The 25,559-nt window shown below is 32.9% G+C and overlaps 4 protein-coding genes across 4 annotated transcripts; 2 read left to right on the top strand and 2 right to left on the bottom strand.

Moving 5' to 3' along the window:
- Window positions 1–2,224: 2,224 nt before the first annotated feature.
- LOC137815391 (alpha carbonic anhydrase 7-like) lies at window positions 2,225–4,434 on the top strand. The gene is made up of 7 exons (XM_068618533.1): window positions 2,225–2,378; window positions 2,573–2,781; window positions 3,010–3,116; window positions 3,442–3,556; window positions 3,640–3,804; window positions 4,031–4,087; window positions 4,207–4,434. The coding sequence occupies exons 1-7, from the start codon at window positions 2,300–2,302 to the stop codon at window positions 4,279–4,281; spliced, it is 807 nt and encodes a 268-aa protein (XP_068474634.1). The 5' UTR covers window positions 2,225–2,299; the 3' UTR covers window positions 4,282–4,434.
- Window positions 4,435–11,437: 7,003 nt separating this feature from the next.
- On the top strand, window positions 11,438–13,979 carry LOC137814484 (probable pectate lyase 12). Its single transcript, XM_068617258.1, has 4 exons — window positions 11,438–11,802; window positions 11,996–12,456; window positions 12,959–13,607; window positions 13,710–13,979. The coding sequence occupies exons 1-4, from the start codon at window positions 11,672–11,674 to the stop codon at window positions 13,867–13,869; spliced, it is 1,401 nt and encodes a 466-aa protein (XP_068473359.1). The 5' UTR covers window positions 11,438–11,671; the 3' UTR covers window positions 13,870–13,979.
- Window positions 13,980–14,089: 110 nt separating this feature from the next.
- LOC137814485 (uncharacterized) lies at window positions 14,090–17,304 on the bottom strand. The gene is made up of 4 exons (XM_068617259.1): window positions 16,997–17,304; window positions 16,789–16,899; window positions 15,212–15,280; window positions 14,090–14,343 (listed from the first exon to the last, which is right to left on the bottom strand). Exons 1-4 carry the CDS (start codon window positions 17,150–17,152, stop codon window positions 14,293–14,295), a joined length of 387 nt encoding a protein of 128 aa, XP_068473360.1. The 5' UTR covers window positions 17,153–17,304; the 3' UTR covers window positions 14,090–14,292.
- A 1,315-nt stretch (window positions 17,305–18,619) lies between these two features.
- LOC137814483 (serine/threonine protein phosphatase 2A 57 kDa regulatory subunit B' beta isoform-like) lies at window positions 18,620–25,338 on the bottom strand. The gene is made up of 2 exons (XM_068617257.1): window positions 23,741–25,338; window positions 18,620–19,255 (listed from the first exon to the last, which is right to left on the bottom strand). The coding sequence occupies exons 1-2, from the start codon at window positions 24,824–24,826 to the stop codon at window positions 18,935–18,937; spliced, it is 1,407 nt and encodes a 468-aa protein (XP_068473358.1). The 5' UTR covers window positions 24,827–25,338; the 3' UTR covers window positions 18,620–18,934.
- Window positions 25,339–25,559: the final 221 nt, after the last annotated feature.

Genomic DNA, 25,559 nt, shown 5'->3' with positions numbered 1-25,559 from the left:
AAAGAATTTTATAATTTTTAGAAAGATTAAAAATATATTATTTTTATTTTAAATTCTTTTTTATTTGAATAGTGTATTTTATTTAATCCTAAATACAAGAGTTATTTATTAATTGGTTAATAATATATATATATATATAAATATATATATATATATATATATAAATATATATATATATATATATATATATATTTTTTGATATTTGTTAAGAAAACTCTACCAAACATATGAAATCATAAATTGTGCTGGTCTACATAAACAAATAAATAATTTCAATAATATTAACTAAAAAATAATCTATATTAATACGGATTAAAAAACTATGAACTACACGTTAGATGAAAAATAATCTCATTATTATCAGTAAAAAAAAATTCTAAATGACATAAAAATCAGTTTGATTAAAGTAAGTCCAATTAATATTACTTGAGAAAAAAATCGTGTTTAACATAACATCATTAACAAGCTAGCTAACAATGTTTAAACTTAAACGGAATTGACAATAATCAACCAAAGTCGAGCCAAAGAAAAATATAAATAATTTTGAAATAAAAGAAAATATAAAAAACCTAATTTATAATAAAAATTAAAATTATATAATTTTAAATAATTGAATTATTCTCATATATTTGTAAAAAAATTAAAAATTATTCAAAAAAAATTATTTTATAATAAAACATTTTATTTTATTTATAAAGATAATTTTTTTCTAAAAATCTCTCAACCAAATAAAAGAAGAAGAAAATTTCATTCAAAGGAGAAAGAAATGTTAAAGAAATTATAAGAGTGACCAAAGTAAAAGACACAAAAATAAAAATAAATGAAACGAGAGATTAATAAACATTTACGACACTAATATCTTAACCCATATAAAAAAAACTTAATCTCTTGAATTAAGATATGTAATATCACAAAAATATTATTAATCTAAAGGACAGAAATAATATTAATACAATAATGCTTCAAGTTCCATCTCACCCGTCAATAAGAGAATAGGAGAATCTAAATAAGAGAGTGTAAATAAAATAACTTTCTTACTCGTTATAACAGAGTAACTAATATAGTACTTGGAAAAAATTATAATTTTGTTAATTTTGAAAAAAAATCCAACTTCTTATATTTTGCATGTATTTTCATTAAAGGGATTTTTTTTTTAATTTAAGGTGGATATAGTTGTCAAAATATTAGAACTCAATAGCAAATGTTTAAGCATCTCCTGGATTTTAATGTCCTTTTCTTTACAAGTGAATTTAGCAAGTCAACTAGGAATTTATATACACAAGAGAAGAAAAAATCCATGGCTGCCATATGCAGATAAGATATTGATATAGTATATTGATTTAGATGATCTCGTGGAACATATACATCGTAGCATGTACAATAAATATATATTGTTTGATCAGTTCATCCTTATTTCCAAAAGGAAAATGTAGTATTGTTTTTTTCTTCCATATTGATTGATAAGTCGCATGCATCATAAACTTAGTTTTTATATTACTAATTAAGGTGATCGGAAGAAAGGTGGATAATTGTTACCCCAGTTGGTGATGTTCAGACCCTTTGCAAATAATATATAGAGACGTGAATTACATCACTTCATCTATTTACCTGTTAAACAATCTGACACCTTCAAAAAGGTTTATGTCTGAATCACCAAACAAAACTTTGTTCAATAACATACTTATCAAATTTGGTCAATTACATCTCTTATCAGCTTAAGCAACACTATTTACTCGTTCAATAAACAATCTGATACCTTCAACATGTTATATATATGGCAATTTGTTTATGAACTGATTTACCCCTTATTATTAGTCAGTGCAGTGGTTGCGATCACTATGACCATGTCCAAATATAAGTTTAGTTCTCTTACACTACCTCTCTACGTAAGGTTGAACATCGAACTAGGTCAACCACAAGCGACAATTGAACTGGGTTTTCCCACTCTGACGGCTAAAATATTCCATGTTGTATCTTACAAAAATCAGATGAGAGAATAATTCCGTTCATCTTTTACCCAGAACAGGAAATTAACAAGCATAAAAATGAGAGGCTAATTGGAGAAGGTGAAAGGAGAAAGATTAATTAATTAAAGAAAAAACATTGGTGACATTGATATAAAGAAAACTTCAAAGCAGGTTCCTCCTTAATTAATCACAACCAGACCAAATCCACAACCACTTCTTCTACTCTTGCCACAGTATAAATACCCAAGCACACGCACAACATATCCAAGAACTAATAATCTCTGTGGCACTAGACATTCTCTCAGAAAGAAATTTCTCCACCATCCTGAAACATGCAGCGAATTTCGATTGCAATTTCACTAATATCCATCTTATTTTGTTCCACATTAACTGGAGCTCTTCCCGAACCTGGTAAATTTTGTTGCAATAACCTCTCTCACAAGTTTTCAATTTCCCAGTTTGGTTTATACGTAAAAGTGTACCTTCATTATTCAACGATTATGGTATATAAAGTTCCATAAGAAACATAGAAAAATGAAAACAAAGAAGCATATAAACTATGATTGATTATTGTTGATGTAAATATGTTTTTGCATATGGCTCAGAGTATGGTTACGATAAAGATAGTGGAAATGGGCCTGAATACTGGGGTGATATTAAAGAAGCATGGGCAGACTGTAAAATAGGGCAAACGCAATCTCCTATTGATTTGTCAAGTAACTGTGTTCAAGTGATCCCAGAGTTAGGGAGTCTGGTGTACTGGACCTATAACCCTCAATATGCTACTGTCTCCAACAGAGGTCATGATGTTGCAGTAAGTACAAAACCTCTTCTAAAACGCTCACAGTTAATGGTGGTTGCTCATATACACACACCCTCTTATATCCCTACATGCATGTGTATATAAACCAGAAAGCATAATACGAAACTATTATGAATTTACTAAATTTAACAATAATTATCTTAACAACTATACTAAATTTGATTTCTAGTTAAAAATTTTACGTTCTGATTGAAGTCTTAAACATCATTATTGTTGCAGGTGGAGTGGGGAGGGGGTGCAGGCTCAATAGACATAGATGGATCACCTTTCTTCCTCATACAAGCCCATTGGCACTGGCCCTCCGAACATACCATCGACGGCCAAAGGTTAATTTCCCTTCACAATCACTTCTGATCGTTTTCTTTCTTCTCAAATATAAATATTCTAAATCTTTCGTTTTTTAACTCAATTTTTTTTTTTAAATTTTATGAAGTAGAAACTGACTTGGTCAAGTATATAATTAACCAACGATGCTTAGTTCAGACTTGGTTAAGAAGATTTGAAGTTCATTAATGTTTTACTTGAATAAATTTGTCTTCATCTGAGATAAGAACCCTGAAATGATATTGGAGTTACAAACTAGTAGTAGTACTGTAGTTGTTTCATATATATTTTGATGGATGGTTGTTCTAATTTTGGTGCTTTGGGAAGGTATGACTTGGAGTTGCACATGGTGCATGTTAGCCCACAGCCTGATGGAACAAACAAGACTGCTGTTGTTGGTATTTTGTACAACTACGGTTCTCCTGATCCATTGCTCTCTAAGGTACATGGAATAATATTTACTATTAAGGAAGAACAAAAGCTATATGTAATATTGCATGGATAATATATTTATACATTTTTCAGTTGGAAGAATACCTAATGGACATTCCCCAAGAAGACGAAGAGAAAAGTATAGGGGAGATTGATCCCTCAGAGATCATGATGGGTAGCACGATGTTCTACAGGTATATAGGATCACTCACTGCACCTCCTTGCACCGAAGGCATCATTTGGACCATTGATAAGAAGGTATACTTAGATACCTTTTCTATACATTATCATTCTTATTCATAATTAAGTTTTTTAACATCTATATTATTCATCTCCTTTAAAAAAGAAGAGAATATAATTGATCTGTCATATTTGAAATGTGTTGGAAAAATATAATCTTTAAGATAATATTAATTAGAATTTATAGAGAAAGATAGTAGTAACTAACTATATTTTATTGTGCTTTTTTACCTAATTTCATTAGATAAGAACTGTTTCAAGAATACAAGTGGAGCTACTGAAGAATACTGTACTTGAATATGTAAGTAAATTTCTTCTAAGTACTTAAGGTGGAATTTTAAAAAAGAAAGCATTTTATTCCTTAAAAATTTGTTGTTGGATTTGATCTTGAATTAATCTTGATTATGTACTCTGCTACAGTATGCTATAAGGACTGCAAGGCCGCTACAGCCTCTAAATGAGAGGAAGATACAACTCTACGTTTCAAAGTATTAGTTTGAGCATTATTGTTCTATTTTTTTATTAATTTTACATTGCTGTGCTTCATTCCTTTTATGTAAAAATAAGTGTTTCCCTAGTGGAAGCGCATAAAAGACAAATAAAAAATTTCCTCGATTTATTATTTATTAACGAAAAGGATTGTTTGACATTTTTGGGGTATATCACTTTTATTGATGATAGAAGAAGAGTTATAAATGATCTTTTGGCTTATCTAATTTACATTTAATGAAATTATGGTCTTTGAACTCTTCTCGAGTTAATTGATTTCCTCCAACTTTTAAAATAAGTAATTTGATTTCTTTCATTAATAGTTTTATACTTGGGTAGCATGTCTTGAGAACATGAGACTTTGAAGGTGTAGAAGGAGATCAAGAAAAAAAAAATTGTTAAATTTTAATAAGATTCAATTAACTCGGAAATATATTCGAGAAATCAGAAACATGTAAAGAAAAAAAAAAAGGAGCAGTAGAAAGTAAGGGATGCCAAACCTAAAATGTTAGAAAAAATAGGAGAATTAAAAGAATTAAAAAAACTACATTAGGTCAAATCATCAAAAGAAAATGTCTAGCTTATTAAAAACATTTTTTTGAAGAAAAAATTATTACGGAATGTGATATGAATGTAATATACTAAGATAAAGATAGACTTTAATTTGATTCAATGTAATGTCTATCAAATAACAAATCAAATTATTATAAATAGAATCATGTTAATTTCTTTTTTTACTGAAACTTAAAAAAATAAAATTTCTGGTATTGGTGGTAATTTTTTTTTAAAAAAAATTACTGTTTACTTTGAATTATTTTCTCTTTAGTACTCTTAACCTTCTAGTTTTTAATATAAATTTCAGTGCATAATTTCCCAAAGTAATTAATTTGTAACTGATACTTATGTATTTGATTCGTTATTAATTTCATTAAGGTGGTTATGCTATTAAACTGCAATTTAACCTATAGTATATTAAATTGCAAAACGAAAAAGTCACATCAACATCTGTTTCTTTCTACATCATCCATATCTTCTTCTAACACTCCATTTTACCACCCTATATAAAACATGAAAATACGTTTTTATATCATCTTTATATTTTAGATTATATAATCCATAAAGTAATTTCAGATTTAGAAATAGTTTATGAATTATTTAATTTAAAATATAATTTTAAAAAATAGTATTTCGGATTATATAATCTAAAAGTCTGGATTTGAGAGTAGTTTCCAGATTATTTAATCCAGACATACATTTGAAAAAATACATATGGATTACATAATCCAGAAACTAATCTCATATTAAAAAAACTTTTGGATTATGTAATCTGAAACTAATCATGCATCTGAAAAAGGCTTCTATATTATGAAAACTAATTACAAATTTTAAAAAAAAATTTAGATTAAAATTACATAATCCAAAATATTACTAAAAAAGATTTTTTAAATACCAAAAATTTCTGAAGGTGAAAGAAAAACATGTGGAGATAGAAAGAAACAGTCCAACATGTCCTCGCCTCTCTTGTTGGACATAAAAAAATCACCACAACACCAAGGCCCACATTACTCCAGCCTTATTATAAATAAAAATTTTACAACTAGAATCCTATTTTATATCCATAACGTTTTCATTAATTTCCAATCCAAATTAAAATCCGAATTAATAAACACAGCTTTCTTTATGAAATCATTGATATTAGAGTCAATAACACATCCAAGATATTATTATTATCTCTAAAAACTCATTTCAATTCTCATATTCTAATTTTTGAGACAAGGTCAATCTTTCAATCTCAAATGACGATATTATTAAAATCAATCATCAAATAAAAATATTGTTTCAAAAACTCAAACATTTATAACAAATTTATTTTTATAATTTTTTTAATGAATTAAGAAAAAAATATGTATTTAAAATAGATTTTACCTTAACTGGAATATGATATGGATTAGTCCGGACGAAATTCCAGCCGTTAAAATGCGGACCACTTACCTCAAATTGGGGATCAGCATTATACACTGTCTAACATATAGTGGACCCCACGTGATTTTACATATAGTGGAGCCCACATGATTATAAAAAAGTCAAAAGGTGCACATAAATTGTGGCAGTGTGTAGCAGTGTTTTGCATGTTCGCCAAAGCTCACTCCAATTATTATCATATTTACGGTAAATTTTATATAATCATATAATTTATTTAACATTTTCTCATTATTTTTAATAACTTTTTTATCATACCAGTAACTCTTCTTCTTTTTCTTTCTTTTTTACAAATTATCATTTAGATAGTAATGGGTCAACCTATAAGTAGTTATTAGTGATAATTATATGAACGTGATAGACAAAATGTAGGATATAATTATGAGTTTTAGTACCAATAAACTTTGCTTCAAATGTCAGTATCTTGTTCATCAACAACCAAGTCCTGTATATTCCTTAGTGGCTCCCTAATTCAAACCAAGAGTGAGAACTCACGTTGAAAATTACATGTGTAAAAGTCATCGGGATAATTCATTACAGAGAATATTGACTCATGTATTTGGATTAGGATTAGGATGAAAATATTTGAGGATTTGAGAAAAGTTTTGACTGATGTGATTTGTGAGAAAATTTTAATTTTTTTTAAAGATTTGAAAGATTATAAATTTATTTTTGTCTTTAGATAACAAAAATATGGTGAATATTTGTGTAGATTTAAGATAATTAAATTATTTTGTTGAATAATTATTTAAATGAAAAACATGAGTTTTTTTAATATTTTTTATTAAAATAAGTTTGTGAATGATGTAATTAGTGTTATTGAATTTTTTTAATTAATAAAAATTAAAATTACAAATTTATTCTTTATGTCCTACTTAAATAAAAATTTGAAATATATAAATTTTTAAAATCTTAAATAAATATAAATTTTAAATAACACTGAAGAAGTAAAAAAAAATAAACTAAAAAGATTGATTTTATGCTGCGTTTTTTTTTTAATTTTATGCTGTGTATAACATTTTCCAACATGAAAAAAAAAATTAAAATCGATTATATTTTATGTATAAGGTGCATAAAAAACTATTTTCAACAAAAACAATAGTTTAAAAAATCGATTCTAATAACTTGTGTGTAAAGTGCATCAAAATAAATTTTTAACATTAACAAAACCCTAAAATCTAAAATGGATTCTTCCTTTTATATAAAGTACAGTATTCTACACTCACACTCGCGCTGCATAGTAGAGAAACACGAACCACGCTCTTCTTTTGGCGTGAATAAACACATTATTACATTTTATTTTTCTATTCTATACTATTACAGCATTCCTTGTTACTGTGTTGTTCTGGTCCTCAACATTAATAAAGTGAGGTCCATGATGGAATGAATCTCTTTGAATGATACTCTTGAAAATAAATGGAGCTGGACGAAATCCTAAAAGTACCACAAATCAGAGTTCGGCAAATCTGAATGAATCATTTTTTGTTTCTAATAAACCCACTTCTAACAAAACTTCTGCAAAAAAACATGTGCTAAGAAAAATAGAATGGCGTGTACATGAAGATGAAAAAAAAAAAGGATTTCCTCAAAATCTTTGATTTTATTATCTACACGTCACAATAACGTAAATTGAGTTACCTAATTGTCAAAACCAAAACACATCCATTTTGAAATTTAGTAATGAGGATGGCCCACATTTAAAGAGGGTAGCAAAGTGTCGCAAAAAAATAATATAAAAATAAAGAAACTCTCTCTTGCAGATAAGAGATGTTTCTTTTGCTTTACACAGAGACGAAAAGAATATATATATATATATATATGTGAATGGAATATGCAGCACATATTTATTTTACTTTCAATAGATTTTCCGGCGCCATAATGCTCTTGCAAAAACATGCAACGTTGAATAAAACCCATTTCATATTTCCTTCAAAACTACAACAGTTTATAAAGGTTTTGTCAGATAATATAAATAATTAGACAACGCTTTATGAAACAAGTGTATGATTAGTGTGTAGTTCGTATATTATATAGATACAACTTACAAATACAATTTTCTTTTGTGGCACATTATGACCTTTTTCTTTAGTGTTGGGGCCACAGTATGTCCATGAAAAGAAAAGGTTGAATAGATATTATATGTATACACTAACACTGACTCCATGTCATCAACATTTCCATAATTTATACCAAGTTCATGGAAATTCATACTTTCACAACTTCATTTCAATATACAACACTTTTAACTCATCAATTATCCATTTATATTGTTATATTAGACTTATTAAATGGCAACTCCAATAGCATAATAACCTTGAGATATTAGAAGAAGAAAAGTGGCAAAATTAATCAACACATCTAATGTACAGTTACCCAATAATTTTTTTATTTTATTTTTTCACTGTTGTATTTTGTTATTAATTTCTAGAATGTGTTGTGTTGTAATTTTTTTTTTGTCATCTTTTTTTACTATAGGTTCCTCATTATGTGTATCTTCACTTATACAAGAAAAAATTATTAAATAAATAATTTTAAAAATAAAAGACAATTAATTACTGTATTAATTAAGTTAAATATTATTTTATAAACTAAAAAAATTATAAATTATTTTTAAATTGATATTTAAAATTATTTACTAAGATTTTAACAACAACAAATCTACTGTCTACGTTACAGTAGATTTGTATATACACTATTTTTTTTTTCTCCACACCAATCCGTTTAAGAAAAATTATTTAATATAGTTTCCTTGTTTGATTAAACTAAACTAAAGATTAATAGAAAGCAACTAGCATGCATTAATAATGCTAATGATTCTATTGCGGCTTAAGCACGGCAATGGGGAGCGAAAGGAGTTAGCCCAATTGATGCAAAAAGTTAAATTCTTTTAAAAAAAATCATTAATACGTTTACAAATTTTCAATTTTTATGGTTTAAAAAAAGAGTTTATGTAAAATTTGAATTGCACTGTTCATGTTTGATGTGCCCCACAATAATAGAATTAGCAGATCAAAGATATGTTATAATATTAGTAGTTTTGGCTTCATTAAGTCTTAGTTGTTCGAATTGCTTGATTTACTGTTAATGAGGATAGATTATAGTGGATTTGTAAGAAAATGTTGAGTTTGGCTTATATAATTTAGAGAGGTTCAATCATGGGTATTTTAGGGTGGGATTTATTCACAAATATAATCATAACCAGGGGAAAATCATTGTAAAAATGTTCATAATACTACACGAGTTTGGAAGATTAATATTATATAAGAGTATTAATGTTGATAATCTTGTAGCAAATTGTAATTGAAGAGATATATTTTTATTAAAATAAAATAATTTTAGAATTATAATATATCACATCACACTGTTATAAACTACTCTTTTTTAAGTATAATTTTCTATTGCATAAATCACCCGAATTTGGGCATTACTTTTGTTATTTTTCACTCAAGAACTTATTGCATAAAAGGTTGACATGTCCAACACTTGTCTTGAAACATAAAAAGGTTTACTTGCCCATGAGGACCCCATATAATTCCATGTCATAGGACACCCCTTCATTTTTTTAGCATACTCAAACTAAATTTAATATGTGCTTGTGGGATATTTCACTATACTTAGTTCAAATCAATTTGTATCTATAAGTTAAAAGAGTTTAGATAGTACATAAAAATGGTTGTACAATTATTGATGTGTTGGTGGTCTTTCAATTTATTTCTTTGAGTCTTCTTCCACAAATCTTGATGCTCGATCAGAGATGACCTGAAAAAAGTATTCTGACAATCAAGTAAGTACTTTGTGTAAATAGTGTATATTGGTATGAGATTTATGACATGAGATTTATGATACTCAGACAAACCTTACTGAACCTTTCCATGAAAGTCCGCAAGAGTCCTCTTTTCCTGTTTTATGTTGAGGAGGGTCATGGACGATGTAAGATGCAATTAGTTGTTTGCATACCGAGAGTGTGGTGAACTTGACCGTCAAGACTTGAAGTTGTCCACCAATTTAAGTGAGAGATGGGTAAACATACTGATCCAAAAAAAAAATATTTTCTTAACATATTTGGTTGCATGCAAATACTTTTATAACTTTTAATCTTAGAACATGCATAAATATTAAGATCCTTTGATAAGATTTTAGTTTAGTTTAAATATGTTTAATCGTTTTACATTCTTATAAGACTTGTACCTTTATAATTTTGTATATGTATTTTTTTTTCATTTGTTACAAATTTAAAAAGTAATTTATTTGTTATAATTAAATATTCTTCATTCTGGAATCCTAGTATTAAAATTAATATCATAACTATAACCACTGCATTAGAAATGATGTTTTAACACGTATTGCTTTAATTTTTTTTGAAGTTTATAGGAAATCATTTTCAATATAAAAAAATAAAACAACTTAAAGGATAAATAAGTAGTTAAAATTTAAACCTGACAACATTTTGTCTGGGGAGAAAAAGCAGTCTTCGCTAATTTTGATATCTCAAAAGAAATGAATCTTTAACTATGAATTAAGAAATATTTGCAGAACACTAAAATATTGGTGATTTAAGATAATAGGTGAATAGATAAGTTGAAAAGTAACAGAAGCAGAATTATTAATAAGTTTGTATTTGTGTCTGCATTCAAAATCAGCGCCTTGTTACATGGATGCTTGAGCTTTCAACCATGCCAAAATCTCGTAACCTGTGCTGCTCATACGTAGGTATAGGTCCAAAAGTCAAAAGCCTACTTCATCTTCTTCCATGCATTCATCACCTCATTTCCGCTCAGAATTAACAGCAAAATCCAGTAGTAGTAGTAGTATATTCATAAAATTCTCAAACGAAAAACCTTGTTATGAAAAAAGAAAAAGGAAAATGTCTTTTGTGTTTATGTTTTGGCCTTGTGGATATGGTGATAGGAGTAATATTGATGATAAGTTTGTTTGGAACAGTGACAGTGTCTGTGGCTACCCTGTCCCGCAAAACAAATGAAGAGACCATTTCCTCGAGAGCAGAGTGATTCCTTGACAATGCGCCACCCTTTCTTCTACTTCTCTCACTCACTGCTCCCTTTTTTGCCTTTTTCCATCAATAAATTAATCAAAAGAACCTCTCTACAATCATTATTTTTCAGCACCACCGAACATGGTAAAATACTACCATACCTTAATTACCTCTCACCACGTATAATTATTATAGTTATACACAAAAGTTTGTTTATACCCTGCTTCTGTTCCCACTTAACCTCGTTAGTTAGTTATCATTGCGGTCACTCACTTTCCCTGCTTATTAATTCGCCTAACCCAACACTAGCCAACACTTTTGGACAACTTCCCATGCTACAGTAATTAGCAACGCCCAGAGGGACTCAGACTCAGACTCAGAGCATTGCGCAACAAAAAGCAACAACCCCATTCTTCATCAACAATGCTCCAGACAACCTGCATTTTCCTACTCTCACTTCTGAGTTCCTTTTCACCACTTGGAACAGCAATGCTTAACCTAACTCTTCCAGGGGCACATCCAGACCCCGAAGCTGTTGCCCACGAAGTTCATAGGTACATACATTCATACTATATACACACTGTATACTACATACCATGCTCATCATCGTAGTTGAACTCAATAATGTGGTTAGTTAGTACAATATTACTTAAATATAGTGTAGATCTGGAAAAAGGGTCACGTTCCGTTACAGTTGTAGTTTGTATTGAGTGTTGAGTATTGACCCTTTTTTTGGTTGTTGCGTAGGAAGGTTAATGCTTCAATGGCAAGAAGGGAAATGTTATCGGTGTCAGAGAGAGACGAGTCTTCGTGCCTGACGGGGAACCCCATTGATGATTGTTGGAAATGTGACCCAGATTGGCCCAACAACCGGCAGAGGCTAGCCGACTGCGTCATTGGGTTTGGTCAGTATGCAAAGGGAGGGAAAGGTGGTGAGTTTTACGTGGTCACTGATTCCTCTGACAAGGACCCTGTGAACCCAAAACCTGGGACGCTGAGATACGCTGTGATACAGAACGAGCCACTGTGGATCGTCTTCCCCAGTAACATGATGATTAAGCTGTCCCAGGAGCTGATTTTTAACAGCTACAAGACCATTGATGGACGCGGTGCTGATGTGCACATCGTGGGAGGAGGCTGCATTACTCTGCAGTATATAAGCAATGTCATCATACACAACATTCACATCCATCATTGTCATCCCTCAGGTCTGTTGTTTTCCTCAACATAACAATACATTTTGGATTGAATGAGTAACTACAATTATAAGGACACCAAATTGGAAGGTTGTGAAAAATGAAATGTTTTCTCTTTCTTCTTCCAGTAGGGAGGGACATTCTTGGTTTAATCCAATCGAATCCCCATCTCAGTGACCAAGTCGTTGTGGCTTGATAAATAGATAAAGCCGCGTTTGTTTGTTTTGTGGAGGGTGTTTGTATAAAGTTATAAAGTATTTCAAGATTGGTTTGCTTTATATTTGGACAAGCTTTAAAAAAGTAGTGGTTTTAGTAAATATTGAAATCAATTCTTTTATATTTTTCATGGGATGAGAAACCAATTTTTGCACAACACTGATTGGTTGGTAGGGACTCATTTGTAGTAGCAGGGGTTGCTTCCTGGATTATATACATAGTTAGATTCCTACATCTAATGAGGATGATAGTTTAAAAATAGAGTTAAGAAAAAGATAAAGCGGGTTGGGTTATGCAGGGAACACGAACGTTCGGTCAAGCCCGGAGCACTACGGATTCCGGACAGAATCGGACGGGGATGGAATATCGATATTCGGGTCGAAGGACATATGGATCGACCACTGCACGCTGTCGCGGTGCAAGGACGGGCTGATAGACGCCGTGATGGGGTCGACGGGGATAACCATCTCGAACAACTACCTATCCCACCACAACGAGGTCATGCTCCTGGGCCACAGCGACGACTACCTCCCAGACTCCGGCATGCAGGTAACCATCGCCTTCAACCACTTCGGGGAGAAGCTGGTCCAGAGAATGCCTCGCTGCCGGAGGGGCTACATCCACGTCGTCAACAACGACTTCACCGAGTGGGAGATGTACGCCATCGGGGGAAGCGGCGAACCCACCATCAACAGCCAGGGGAACCGGTACATGGCACCCCAAAACCCCTTCGCCAAGGAGGTTACCAAACGAGTGGAGACCCAACAGTCGAAGTGGAAGGGCTGGAACTGGAGGTCGGAGGGTGACATTTTACTGAACGGTGCCTTCTTTGTTGCGTCTGGCGAAGGACTCGAGGTTAAGTACGAGAAGGCCTACAGCGTTGAACCTAAGTCCGCCGATCGTATCTCTCTTCTCACCATGTCTTCCGGTGTTCTTGGAAATGCCAGGTATCAATCAATGCATCTCTATCTCTCTATGTTATCAAATTCTTGTTTATTTGTGTTATCTATTTGTGATTCAATTTGGCCTCTCCTCATCATCATCAACAGGGACAACAACCTCGGAATGTGGAGCAGAGGACCTGGTGATGAGTCTACGGAGTCCGGCATGGTATACACCGACGAAATGTCCACCACCGCACCATTCGATCTACCGTCTCTTTTTCTTCTCTTGTTGTCTTCCACCATACTCTTGACAGTTATTCTATAGCAAAACTAACCAACCATGTCACGCACGCTCTTTCATTTCTCTTTTCACTGGAATCAAAACTGCCTGCTCCTTAAGTCTATCCATGGATCAGGCTAAATTAAGACTGTACATATTCATTCTCCTTCACCTTTCGTACTTTTCATTTGCTTATTTCACATCCTTTGCAGCTAAATTGCTGCCAAAATTTTGCAATTCCATCATCACCAATGCAAACGGAAAGGGGAGAAATAGTTTCTAATTGGCATTAATAGGCTGGGAATAATCACCGAACAAAAATATCTCACTGCAATTCTCTTTTACATACAAAATCAGCCAAATTTTACAGTCACTCTGCTTGTTGTCTATATTTCTCATTTCTTACAAAAATTCAAATTGCAACTATTTCATCTCTTCGCAACGCACGTATAATCAACGCACGTATAATCAACGCTCGATGAATGATTTGTTCATTAGTTCAACGGCATCATCCATGAACTGCATGCATAAAAACAACTACGTCAATCATATCACCTCATCGCATATTTATAATTGCATGTCTCACCTGGACATATCACCTCGGAAATCAAACCATAAACAGACAAATTATAAATTAGCAACCAAATAAATTTAGGCAAACATGACAATGTAAAGTAAGGTAGTTTGCATAAAGAAAGGCACTAGACAGAAGAATATATGGTCGTTAATCTGGTTAAGATAAGGAGATTAAGGACTAGAAGGATCTCAAGTAAATAACATATCAGAAACTTTGGTCTTTAACCAAACCAAATGACATCATATGGTCAGCAAACTCAATGTAAATATATGATTCTACACATTCTTAGTATATTTTCTTGCAATTTTGGATAAATAAAGAAATGAAGAACTGTAATTGCCCACCCTCGTTACCTAGCAGGTCACCATTGCCTAGTAGAACAAGACTTTTTTGTTGTAGACTTTTATTTACATATATTCAATTTTAACTAGTTCTTGAACATTTTTTCAAGAGAAAAAGAGGACATATAGCCAAATTTTCCAGAAATAGTACCCACTTTAACAATTTACATATATGGATATAATGAATAAGAAAGCAAATACCCACTTTAACATCCCATTTTTCTCTCCCTCTAAATCCTACATGATGCAAGGCAAATCAATATAATTTCAACTTTCAGAATTACAAGGCCCCATATATTTTCCTATTTGCTATTTGAATGCAACATATCAATTAAGAAATATGCAACTAAATCTATACGAAATATTTCTCATTTCATCAAAATATCAAATGCAAGCTGCTCGTTAACATTAACGTCCGGAAGGACCAATTGTTTCCTTTGCAAGCATGAAAAAAGTAAAAAGACTTCACCTTTCCAAGCATCTTAAGTTCTCGCCCAACTGGTTCCAAAAACTTCAGGTCCACATGGATTGGCCAGACCTGTCCAAACAAGAAGGAAAAAGTTAGAACTGCAACTCTTTGCTAAAGAGCATTACCCCAAAAGAAAAAGAAATACTAGAGAAGATTTAAAATAGAAACTAAACGGGGGAAACTAAACTGATAACACAATTTTTCCACTGATGCTCAGAAAATTGGTTATTTTGGAAGAAATGGAAGAGAAGCATTCTGGTTTCATAGACAGATTTGAAACAGAAGTATCCTTGCCAGTTCTTTGTGTTACTAGTGAAGAACCTTCGAATGACAAGAAATCAAAATACAATGCAGTAAGAATTATAAGATGAATTGTCATGTTAGGAAACTTTTTCAAACATAAAAGGTAAGGATCAATATATCATAACAAAATTGAAGACATGAAAAGAAAAACTAAGATGTATAATGTAGAATAATATGCCATTTGTGGAGCAAACAACATAGAGGACTTGAGAGGACAAATGGTTATATTTGTAAACTGTATTTCAAAGTTCTGAGGCGTATGCATCAATCTAATTAGTATTGTGATTGTAGCTCATGAGTTCAGCACCGTGTAAACAACAGTCAAACTCCCCCATGACATTAAGAAAACAACCAAATCAAAGAGTAACGAGTTCAAAAACTCAAAGAATAGCATTAACTGTGTGGCTATTTTGATAGAAGGAAGATATACAATGATTGAGATTTTGGAGCCAAAGTACTTACTGAACATATCCCCCAAATGTTAATAATCAATATATTAACAGTCAATCTAGGCAACGCGCTAGAATCCATCAGTCCTTCTCGTTGTTTTCCCAATAGAAGCATGAAGCTTGCTCAAGCATTTTCTAGAATTACCCATCAATCAAAAACCAGATGTTGAATTCACATATTTTTTTAGGCTCAAGTAAGTTTCAGCTTATTAAGATATGAATGATCTTTATTTTGAGTACCTAATAAATTTATTTATTTTTATCTGAAAAACAATATTTATATTTCTTCTCTACTACTATGTTGACTTTTCTAATTGATTCATGAGATAGTTTTATATTTTTTTTCTCATAACATCGTTATACGTTTTCATCTGTCAGTAACAAAAGGAGTTAACGTATATAATTTCTAACAATCCAACTTATATAACTAGTATTTTAACATGGATAACAAAAAGGACTTGAACTACAATGCTTAACTTACTAGGTGACCAAAGTTAAGAAATATATTCATTGGGTATTCAAAACAAAAATAGATTTGCCTGTTTTCAATCCCCTAGTATAATATGAATTAACAGTGGACAATGCAAAATTGAATTACATAGAGGACTCATCATTCATGTGTTGAGTTGAGCTATATGGAAACATTGTTATATCAATTGCTTTTTGGAGAGTTCTATATAAAAGGAGTGATTGGAAATCCGGCAAAAAGCCATCAGTAAGGTTAAAAAGGAAAGAATTGGATGTGAAAAGAGGCGAAAAAACAGCTGATTAGGCATAACTAAGAAGATTAGAAAAGGCGAAGAGGGAGAAGAGAAAGAAGAGAACCTGAAGGCCAAGTAATTGGATGGGCATTTTCTGGCCAGGTACGAGGCAGTCAGGACCAGCTGCTTCCACTATGGCATCGTCACCCAATCCACTCCCTATAGGGTCTGGATGCTGAGAAACCCCAGCAATTCCCCAAAAATATTAATAAAGGGTTATTGAAACGCAATGATGAGAAGTGAAAAACAGGGAGAGAGAGAGAGAGAGAGACCCTCATGACGGAGACGGCGTAATCGGTAACGGGTGTTTGGGAAACGCGAAGAAGTGGAGAGTGGTGAATTTTGGGGATGGGTTTGACAGTAGAAGAAGACGCTCGCCATGGCACGTCCTTCTGAAACGAAGCGCCACTTCCTCCTTTCTTCGACATTTCCACGCCACACCACTTTCTTCTTTGTTCTCTTCCTCCTCTTCTCTTCTCTTCTCTTCTGATACACTCTTAACACACACACGTCATCTGATAAACTAGACCACCACACACAGATTTTCAATTCTATCTATTTAAATCTTAAAACAACCAAACAACTCGTCATAGCCTTTACGTTAATAAACTTATTCACTAAATTAGGTTATGTTTATTGAGAAAATTATTATTTACAATTTTTTTATTAATGAACTATAGATTTTCGGATGACCAGTCTTAAACGAAAATATTTTTTCATAATTCTTTTTTTCATAACATTTTATGCACAAAAAAAAAAATTAAATTAATCAATAAATTAGTTTCTAAAATAAGAAAATGTAATTTTATATATACATATGAACATAACATTGAATTTTTATCTATATATCAATAATAACTCACCAAAAGTAAAATAAATTTATATCAGTTTAATCGTTTCTATTTTCACTTTAAACCGTGGTGATAAATGGATTATTATAATTTAGTTATCTATATAATTAAATTTAAAATTAAACTGTGCATAATAAAATACTAAGAATTGCGTTGCTAATTTATTTATTATTCTAAGGTTCGAATGCTGAACTTAATTCTAAACTCAAACATAACACATAATCCACCACTTAATCATTTGTCTGAAGTCTGACTGTAGAAAATACTTAGAAACGCATTTGTTAGTATATATCAGTCATCCACACTTATAAATTTTAAAAAATGTTTTATTCGACCCTTTTAATCTTATAAATTGTGGTTTTTACTAAATACTTTTAACTGAAAATAAAACTATTTGCTATTTTGTATCCTTTTGTTTTAAAATATTTTAACTATAAAAATAACAAAATAAAAGATTGAAGTTTCTTCAATTAAATTTTCCTTTCCTATAAAGATTTATAAAATAGCATATTTAGCCCGATTCCTCATTTTTTTTTATCAAAAAAGTAAAACAAAAAACTCGTGTAAATAGGTTAACATATAGAGCTATTTATGTGATTTTAGGAGAACCATTTCTTCCTTGAGTGCAACTTTGGAGTAGGCCAGCCCTGAGAACAATTGAAGCAATAATGTGCAGGAATCAAGTTCTTAAGATTAAGAGAATTTTGTAGCACAAACCCATGAGAAAAATAGGGATAAAATATCAATCTAAAACAAGAATATCAGCTTCAAAGAGAAACTATCAATAGTTACATCAAAAGGAAAATCAACTCCCCAGAAAAAAAAAATCAATATCAATTAAACTGAGGTGGTGATGGGCGTTCTAAATTAACAACAGGAAAAGCTATTGTATGACTAAATCACCAGCCCTTTTATATGAACTGCCTCATACCTGCTCCTCACAAAACTTAATGCCAAACCAAACCTGCCCTAGTTTTACTATAAAATTCCCCAAATTAGGTACCCTACTTATTGTGCCATAAACACAAAGGGCACTAGAATCTGTTTCCAGAAGGAAAAAAATTATCCGTATTTCTCTCTGTAAGTGAAAAAAAAAATACAAGAAAGTATTTCATTAAACATTCTTAATCTGCAGACATTGCTAACAACGTCTAACTGATTATCCAACTGCACTTTTAAGTTACATTAATCACTGCTTTCTTCAACTTGCTGATCATCCAACTAAGAAAATAGAGAGGGAAAAGAAATTAAGTGGGAAAGAAAGAAACCAATAAATAATGGCACCAAAATGGCGAGGAGCACATATAATCCTTCACCGATCCAATTCACAGTCCCAGTTACGGCAGAAAAGTAATTTGACTAAGCTGTGACCATATCCACCCCATTCTGTGCAGCTGCATCTGCCAGTCTTTTCCAATTCAATTCCCGCTGCTCTTCTAAATCTTTTGCTTTAGCCTGCCTCTCTGCATACTGTCTCTGACACTCTTCAAATAATTCTGCATCCATTTCTAGGAACATTTTCTGAACGTTCACGGTCAGCCCGTGAACAGCCTGGTTCCAATGACTCTGGATATTTTTCTCCAAAGCTTCAAATAATATGGGTAATACTACAGTCCTGTTTTGGGCAATTAAGCTGACAATGTGCTCATTATTCCACAAAAAGAGAGTTCGTTCTGCAACCTGCATTGCAAGATATGCTTAAGCATAGAGTTCTGAAGGATTATATAAAGCTAAACGCATCAATAGACCAAGAATTATAAAAAAGAAAACGAAAAAGATTCCAAGCAATCAGGATTCTTCCTTCCGTATTTGGATTATGACTTCAAAGATAAGATTTGTAAGAGATGATCACAGAATCAAATCAAACAAATATAAAATAAAATAAAAATGAACCTGAAGACATCCTGGATCCTGTAATGACAAAAGACCACAACGATAGCCCCTTAAAGGAAGAATTATTTCAAGATCACCTTAAATATTCTTAAGGTAAGAAACCCACATCCTGGCAAACGTACAGTATTGTACTTTCCACAACCACTAGATGATCGTGGTCAAGACCCTGTTAACATTCAAGTCTTCCTCTTCTCATTAGCTTAAGCTCAAATTATCATTAGTGACCAAGATCGCATTTGGAATCTTGACCACAAACAGATGGTGCTTGGAATCTTGAAACAGAAGAATTGTGTCACTCCTCCTTCCCTGTCCTCAGTTTTACAAAGTAACGCCCAAGTTTTACATCCAAGAATGAAATAAGTGCATTGAAGGGAACTAAAACGAAGTTTATAATAATAAACACCCCCACGGTTTTCTTATAGCTTTCAGTGAAACTTCGATCATTGTCAAGCTGTAATACCAAATTGCATGAAAGACATATCCATAGAAATGCTGTTAAATCAAATTCTTTCTCCTTGACAATATTCATAGAAATGCGAAAGATCATCCTAATTGTATGCTTTGTGCAGATTATACAATCTTGATTGAGAAATCAAGGAAAGTAATTAACATTAAGCTTGAACTTTTGAGGCAGACCAAATGTTTCTGTTTTAAATATTTTGGATCTGTAGTACAAATGAGGAGGCCGAGCGCTAGCACAACAGTAAAGTTGTACCTTGGAGACCAATTGGTCATGGGCTCAAATCTGTAAACAACTTCTTTTAACATGCAAGAGGAAAGCTTCATAGAATTTCCTTCCTCCATACCTTCACAAAGTGAGGAGTCTTTGGCACTGGTGTACATTAGCTTTACAATATAAATGATGGTGAAATTAATGAGGATGTTACACACAAGATACAAGCGGGATAAGTAACATGGGAAAAAGGCATCAAGGATTATTTGCATCAAATACTAAGTTTTATTGTACTATGATATGTCCAATTATAAAATATGGTAATGAATGTTAGGTTTTAAACAGACAGCATTAGAAAATATTGGGTTTTAAAGAGGTAGCATTAGAGAATGGCGGGAGGAGCACAAATGAAAATGTTTAGATATGTAGTGATACAAGAAAGGACAAGATGTATATAAGAGAAGAGATTGATGTAGCACTGATGAAGGAACTTGTAAAATTAAGAAACTTTTCCTAGAGACAACATTCTACATCAATAGCTTTTCAACTGCAGACACGATGTAATGCACTAAAAGTATATCTGCACATTAAACACGTGTAATACTGCAGCTTAGTGATCTCAGTGAAAAAGAGGACACAACTTTTTAAGCCAAGAGGTTAGATCAATATACAAGGTAATAATTCTGAACAGACACCTACTAAAGTTTAGTCAAAAAGAATTATAATACAAATTATGGCTAAAACACAAAGGAATTGATTCAACTCGTCTCCAGTAAATAAGGGCTATATTTCACTAAAACAGAAGAAAACAAGGGAAGGAAGGAAGGAAATAAAGAAGGTCACAGAGCTAGAGTTTGCTGGAGCTTTGACTAAAGAAGTGCCCTTAGGTAAAATTTCTCTCAAATTTATGATTCAGAGGCCTGATTAATTGCATTTTGGTCAAACTATGAAACTTGGTAGAATTTTCGGTAATTAATAAAATTCGAGGATATATTTGGCAAATATAAAGAGTTTTAAGTGGGCAACAGAGGATCGAAGTTATAACAAGTGTTACTTAACTTAAACCATAACAACATTGCCAAATGCCAGCCAGGCATTTGTAAGAAAACAAGAGACAATAGTTTCAAAATTCCATATAATGTTCAATCGAATGAAAATGCATGGTTGTAATAATTGTTACAACTAGCAGTACCTTGTTGAGAACAAAGAAAAGGAAGGAAAAAGATTAGTTGAAGGATGTTTAATGCTTTGCATACACATTAATTGACTCAATTGGAAAGTCCTCCTGTTTTAACAAATTATCTATTTTTTTACCTTGACTTAACAACATAAATTGCATTAGGCCAGTTTAGGAGTCACGTACAAATCATATGAACATATGACTAATTAGCTTTAAAACAAATTATCTGATAAATCAAATCACGACAGATTTTCTTTTATGTGTATCAATTTTGTTCCTCAAGGATTCAGAATTTCAGCATTCTGATTCAAGTTTTAGAATTTTATTTTCTTCCAAAATTTGAAAGTCATGGTAATTCACTGATTGAACAGTGTTAGCAGATGAAGCTTGAACCAAATTCATCATTGAAGTTCTGTTATATTTCTTTTGCTCAAAATTCCAGTAAATTGGGTACTTAATTTCCTTCTCCGGTGCGGATCTTCAGTAGCCAGATTAACAGTATTCTCACCAAGTGGTAGTGAGGAAAATGAGTGTTCATAACGAGTAATAAAAATGAGTTTGGTGAAGTGAAAGTAGAGTAGCTTACTATGATCCAAGTATGTCAAGCCAGCAATCGTTAGAAGCACATATATTAAGAGCTCAGAAACACCAAATATCAGGCTTTCTAAATATAGGCATTTTATGTGGATTGCAGGTACTAGAAATGAAGATATTAGGTGATGCCAGTCAGCTTATCCCCACATAAAAAAGATCTATTGAAATATTCCCCATTTCCCTATTCTTGAGGAAGAAATAGAGGCCATAATAATGACTTGCATGCGCCAATCACTTTATCAAAGTTACCTTTGATTTGGCTAAGAATTGCCACATTGCAAATGATCATGGTAAATGCAATTTGTACATCATAAAAGACACTGCACCTGACTAAATAAATTAGAAGACCAAATGCAATTGACCGTAAAACAAAAATCAAAATTCAATGTCACCGTTTGGTTCTGTTGCCATTCTTAATACATCATAACATGAACCTTGCCAAAATAATAATAACAATAATTGTAACATTAAGGAAAAAAAACAAATATATAACTCAAGATTTCTTAAATAATGTACAAATCAAACCACAAACTTACTACAAATTTGTTAAACAGAAAATTTAATACAATCACATCCTAAGCCATTAACCACATTGTTTCCCCTAATCTGAGGTTTTAACCACTTTTTTGGTCTGGACTAGAGGTATCCTCCATTAAATCAATCTTGTTCAAGTCAGAAACATCCACAATATCATGAGGCTAGCCCTCCTGAAAGAACTTTTTACATATACAAAAGGCTTGAACCCAAAACTTCGGTTTAGGGAAATCAAGTATATCAGACTTTAACTAGTCTTTTAACCACTTGAAAGATACAGCATACATTTACCAGTTTCATAAGGTAAATATTTAGGAAATGATCATAAGTTGAACCGCAATTCTGACTAACTTTGCTAATTCAACTTTAAGCTTACAAGCAGAGTAAAAATGAATTTATAACCTCTGTATGTAAGAAATTATATGCCGCTTCTTGAATTTGGATTATGACTTAACTCAACCCTGAAACATATCTCATCAGATGAGGATTTCCTAAATCTTTATAACCCATACTTTTACCATATCTATAGAATACACCCCCTCTCCCTATGCCCAAATTGTACATCTAGAGCATGGAGATTATAGGATTGGTATTCTTTACCTGCACTAGGAAAGCTACAAGGCCAGTTATTTATATTGCATAAGGAAAACTATAGGGCTAGGTAGATTTCACTTAAAAATTCAGGGCTAGGGTGTCATTTAAGATTTTCCTCTGAGCTCCTATCATACCATATCTACCTTCCTTTACTCGCTTAGAAATTCTAACATATACCATCTTGAACTAGAGTTGGGGCTAATTCAAACCCAAATTCATGACATAAGAATTGTCCAAGCCTGTAAATATTCTGTCCATATCTCTTAGTTGACAAGGGATCTTGACTTATGAATAGCTATTTTACTATTTCAACACGCTAGGGGAAGTCAATTAAGATAGATTACATTCCTAGATAATTTTGGCTTTTCCACATCAACCAACACATCCTTAAGCTGCAAATTGCAAAACCACAACTGAATAATCAAAAAACTAGGGGAAATAAATGGATTAAAAAATTAGCGTAGTTTAGGACCTAAAGGATGCGACAGTTTAGTTACTAATCTAGTACCTAGGGGCTGAACCTTGTATTACCCTTATAATTATACCGTATACAGACCCAGATTAGATGTATCTTCGTAAACAAAGAAACAGTTGAACAAATTGCACATTCATAACCCGGCTACACAAAATAAAGGAAATGTTAAAAAAGGCTTGCATTAACTCCAGCAAAGGTGATGAAAAACAATTCCACACGAACCTGAAAGTGAGAACTATTGAGGCAGCGGGCAACCTGTCTAAACAGAGGGACCATGCAGCGTTGGAATTCCGCAGCTTGCGTGGCCTCCAGCACCTCCTCCAGTTCCCCAAGGAAGAGAACCTCCTTCTGGCAATTAGTCACGGGCCAATACTTCAACAAGCCCCTAATAACTGCATCCGCGAGCTTGAAATCCTTCTCCACAAACTGCGCAATGCAATACGACAACTGCTGGTGATACACCGAAACCGGCTTGGGCTTATGCAGAGGCAGAAGCGCCCTCGATAGAAACAGCTTGTGTTCTTCTTTCATCGGCAAAGCAAAGCCATTAATAATGCTCCCCAGAATCTCAAGAAGCTCCCCAATACCGCTATGCCGCTCCGTCTCATATATAAACCGAAAAAATATGTTGTTAATGGCCTTCCTAATAAAGGGGCGATGAACCATGAATTTCCCGTACACGCGATGCAATATGGTTTTTAAGTACTCACGCTCACGGGGGTCCTCAGAGTCAAACAAATCAAGCAGTTTGAGGACAAAAGAATGATCAATGTACCGTTTCGCAACCTTTGTGTCAGTATCAGATGAAACGATGTATCTGAGGAGAAGCTCGTAGACGAGCTGAAGGTGCGGCCACGCGGGCTCGAGGCACGGCTCCTCCTCCTCCGGATCGGTGGCTTCCTGGCCAGTGTTCTCGTGCGACGCCGGCGGGAGGCACCGGAAGATATTGGTCGACACCATTTTGATCATCTCCTCCTGGCACGTCTCCGTTATCTTCCCCGAACCCGATTGGATGAAATCCACGAGCTCCATCAGCGTCTGTCTCTTGATTTCCTTCTCGCGAATGCTCTTCAGCGTGTCCGAGAAGTCCAGCACGTGGCAGCATATCTGGAGCTTCCGGATAAAGAGGTTCTGCCGCTCCGACACAGCCACGTCGACGAACAGAGGCAGCGGCTCTATGGTCCCCGAAGGCGGCGGCACAACCACCGCTGGAGCAGCGGCTGTCGCCGTCGGACCGAAGGAGGATGGATCGCTCGGGTCCGTCTTGGAGGGCTTCTTCTGCCCTCCCTTCATGATTCGCTTAAACATTTTTGGAGAACGATGAAGGAAACCCTAACCCTAGGCTAACGAATTCGGAAGAAGCACCTTCCTAATCCGCTGATGCAGCTTGGCCTCCAACGATTTGCGCATCACAACGAGAGCGAAGGACGACGGATCTGACAGGGGAACGGCGCTCCGGGAGGATCGAAGTGGCGAATGAGCGGAATGGCTGTGGTTTGTCGATCGGCGATGCGTTCCGGCGAGTGAAGGAATGACGGAGGTAGAGAGAGTAAGATAGTGAGTTTATAATGAGAATGAGAATTAGAATTGCATAAGGTTAGAGAAAGGAAAGTGAAGAATTGTGTTGTAGATTACGATAATGGATTTCATTAATTTTAGAAAGAAAAAGGAGTCTTTGAGATTGAGTTTAGAGCCATTTCTACATTTTTAATCATCCTAAATGCCAATTCAAATATTGAATTCAACTTCACCTTTTTCCATTGGATTGGATTGTTTCCTTTCCTTTTTACTTTATATATGTTTCTCACTCTATGCATCCTACACTATACATTCTTTTTTTTCAATAAACACCTTGTTGTCAATTTCGCCTCGTTTTCAGATTTTTTTTTTCTAAAATTAAACCATTTTTCAATTTTCTGATTTTATTTTAAATTTCTTCTAATTTTCACTTTTATGAACTTAATTCAAAAATTAAATTCAACATATATTGATCACTCGTTATTTATATTTGCATGGTGATCTAATTCATTATACTAAGAAT

The sequence above is a fragment of the Phaseolus vulgaris genome, chromosome 1 (genome assembly GCF_000499845.2).
Source record: "Phaseolus vulgaris cultivar G19833 chromosome 1, P. vulgaris v2.0, whole genome shotgun sequence".
Classification (NCBI taxonomy): domain Eukaryota; kingdom Viridiplantae; phylum Streptophyta; class Magnoliopsida; order Fabales; family Fabaceae; genus Phaseolus; species Phaseolus vulgaris.
Note: the sequence above shows the minus strand (reverse complement) of the source record. Positions and strands in the feature narration are given on the sequence as shown.